The sequence below is a fragment of the Carlito syrichta genome, unplaced genomic scaffold, assembly GCF_000164805.1.
Source record: "Carlito syrichta isolate Samal-C Ts95f unplaced genomic scaffold, Tarsius_syrichta-2.0.1 Scaffold155219, whole genome shotgun sequence".
Classification (NCBI taxonomy): Eukaryota; Metazoa; Chordata; class Mammalia; order Primates; family Tarsiidae; genus Carlito; species Carlito syrichta.
In genome coordinates this window covers 1-511 of record NW_007099315.1, presented here as the reverse complement: position 1 = coordinate 511, position 511 = coordinate 1, and the positions used below count along the sequence as shown (strand labels likewise).

Sequence of the window (511 nt, the reverse complement as noted above, 5' to 3'; positions counted from 1 at the left end):
CCACTTCGGCGTCGGTGGCGGAGGGGGGCGTGGGCGCCGGCGCCAAGCGGCCCGGCTCGGTGTCCAGCACCGACCAGGAGCGCGAGCTGAAGGAGAAGCAGCGCAACGCCGAGGCCCTGGCCGAGCTGAGCGAGAGCCTGCGCAACCGCGCCGAGGAGTGGGCCAGCAAGCCCAAGATGGTGCGCGATACGCTGCTCACGCTGGCCGGCTGCACGCCCTACGAGGTGCGCTTCAAGAAGGACCACTCGCTGCTGGGCCGCGTCTTCGCCTTCGACGCCGTGTCCAAGCCCGGCATGGACTACGAGCTGAAGCTGTTCATCGAGTACCCCACCGGCTCGGGCAACGTGTACTCCAGCGCCTCCGGCGTGGCCAAGCAGATGTACCAGGACTGCATGAAGGACTTCGGCCGGGGCCTGTCCTCCGGCTTCAAGTACCTGGAGTACGAGAAGAAGCATGGCTCGGGGGACTGGCGCCTGCTCGGCGACCTGCTGCCCGAGGCCGTGCGCTTCTT

At 68.5% G+C, this 511-nt stretch overlaps 1 protein-coding gene across 1 annotated transcript; it reads left to right on the top strand.

Annotated features, from left to right (window-relative positions):
• Positions 1-8: 8 nt before the first annotated feature.
• Positions 9-507, top strand: LOC110594885 (interferon regulatory factor 2-binding protein-like; the record flags this gene model as incomplete). Its single annotated transcript, XM_021709057.1, has 1 exon — positions 9-507. A coding segment is annotated over exon 1 (331 nt), but the record flags the coding sequence as incomplete, so codon positions are not given.
• Between the last annotated feature and the right edge of the window lie 4 nt (positions 508-511).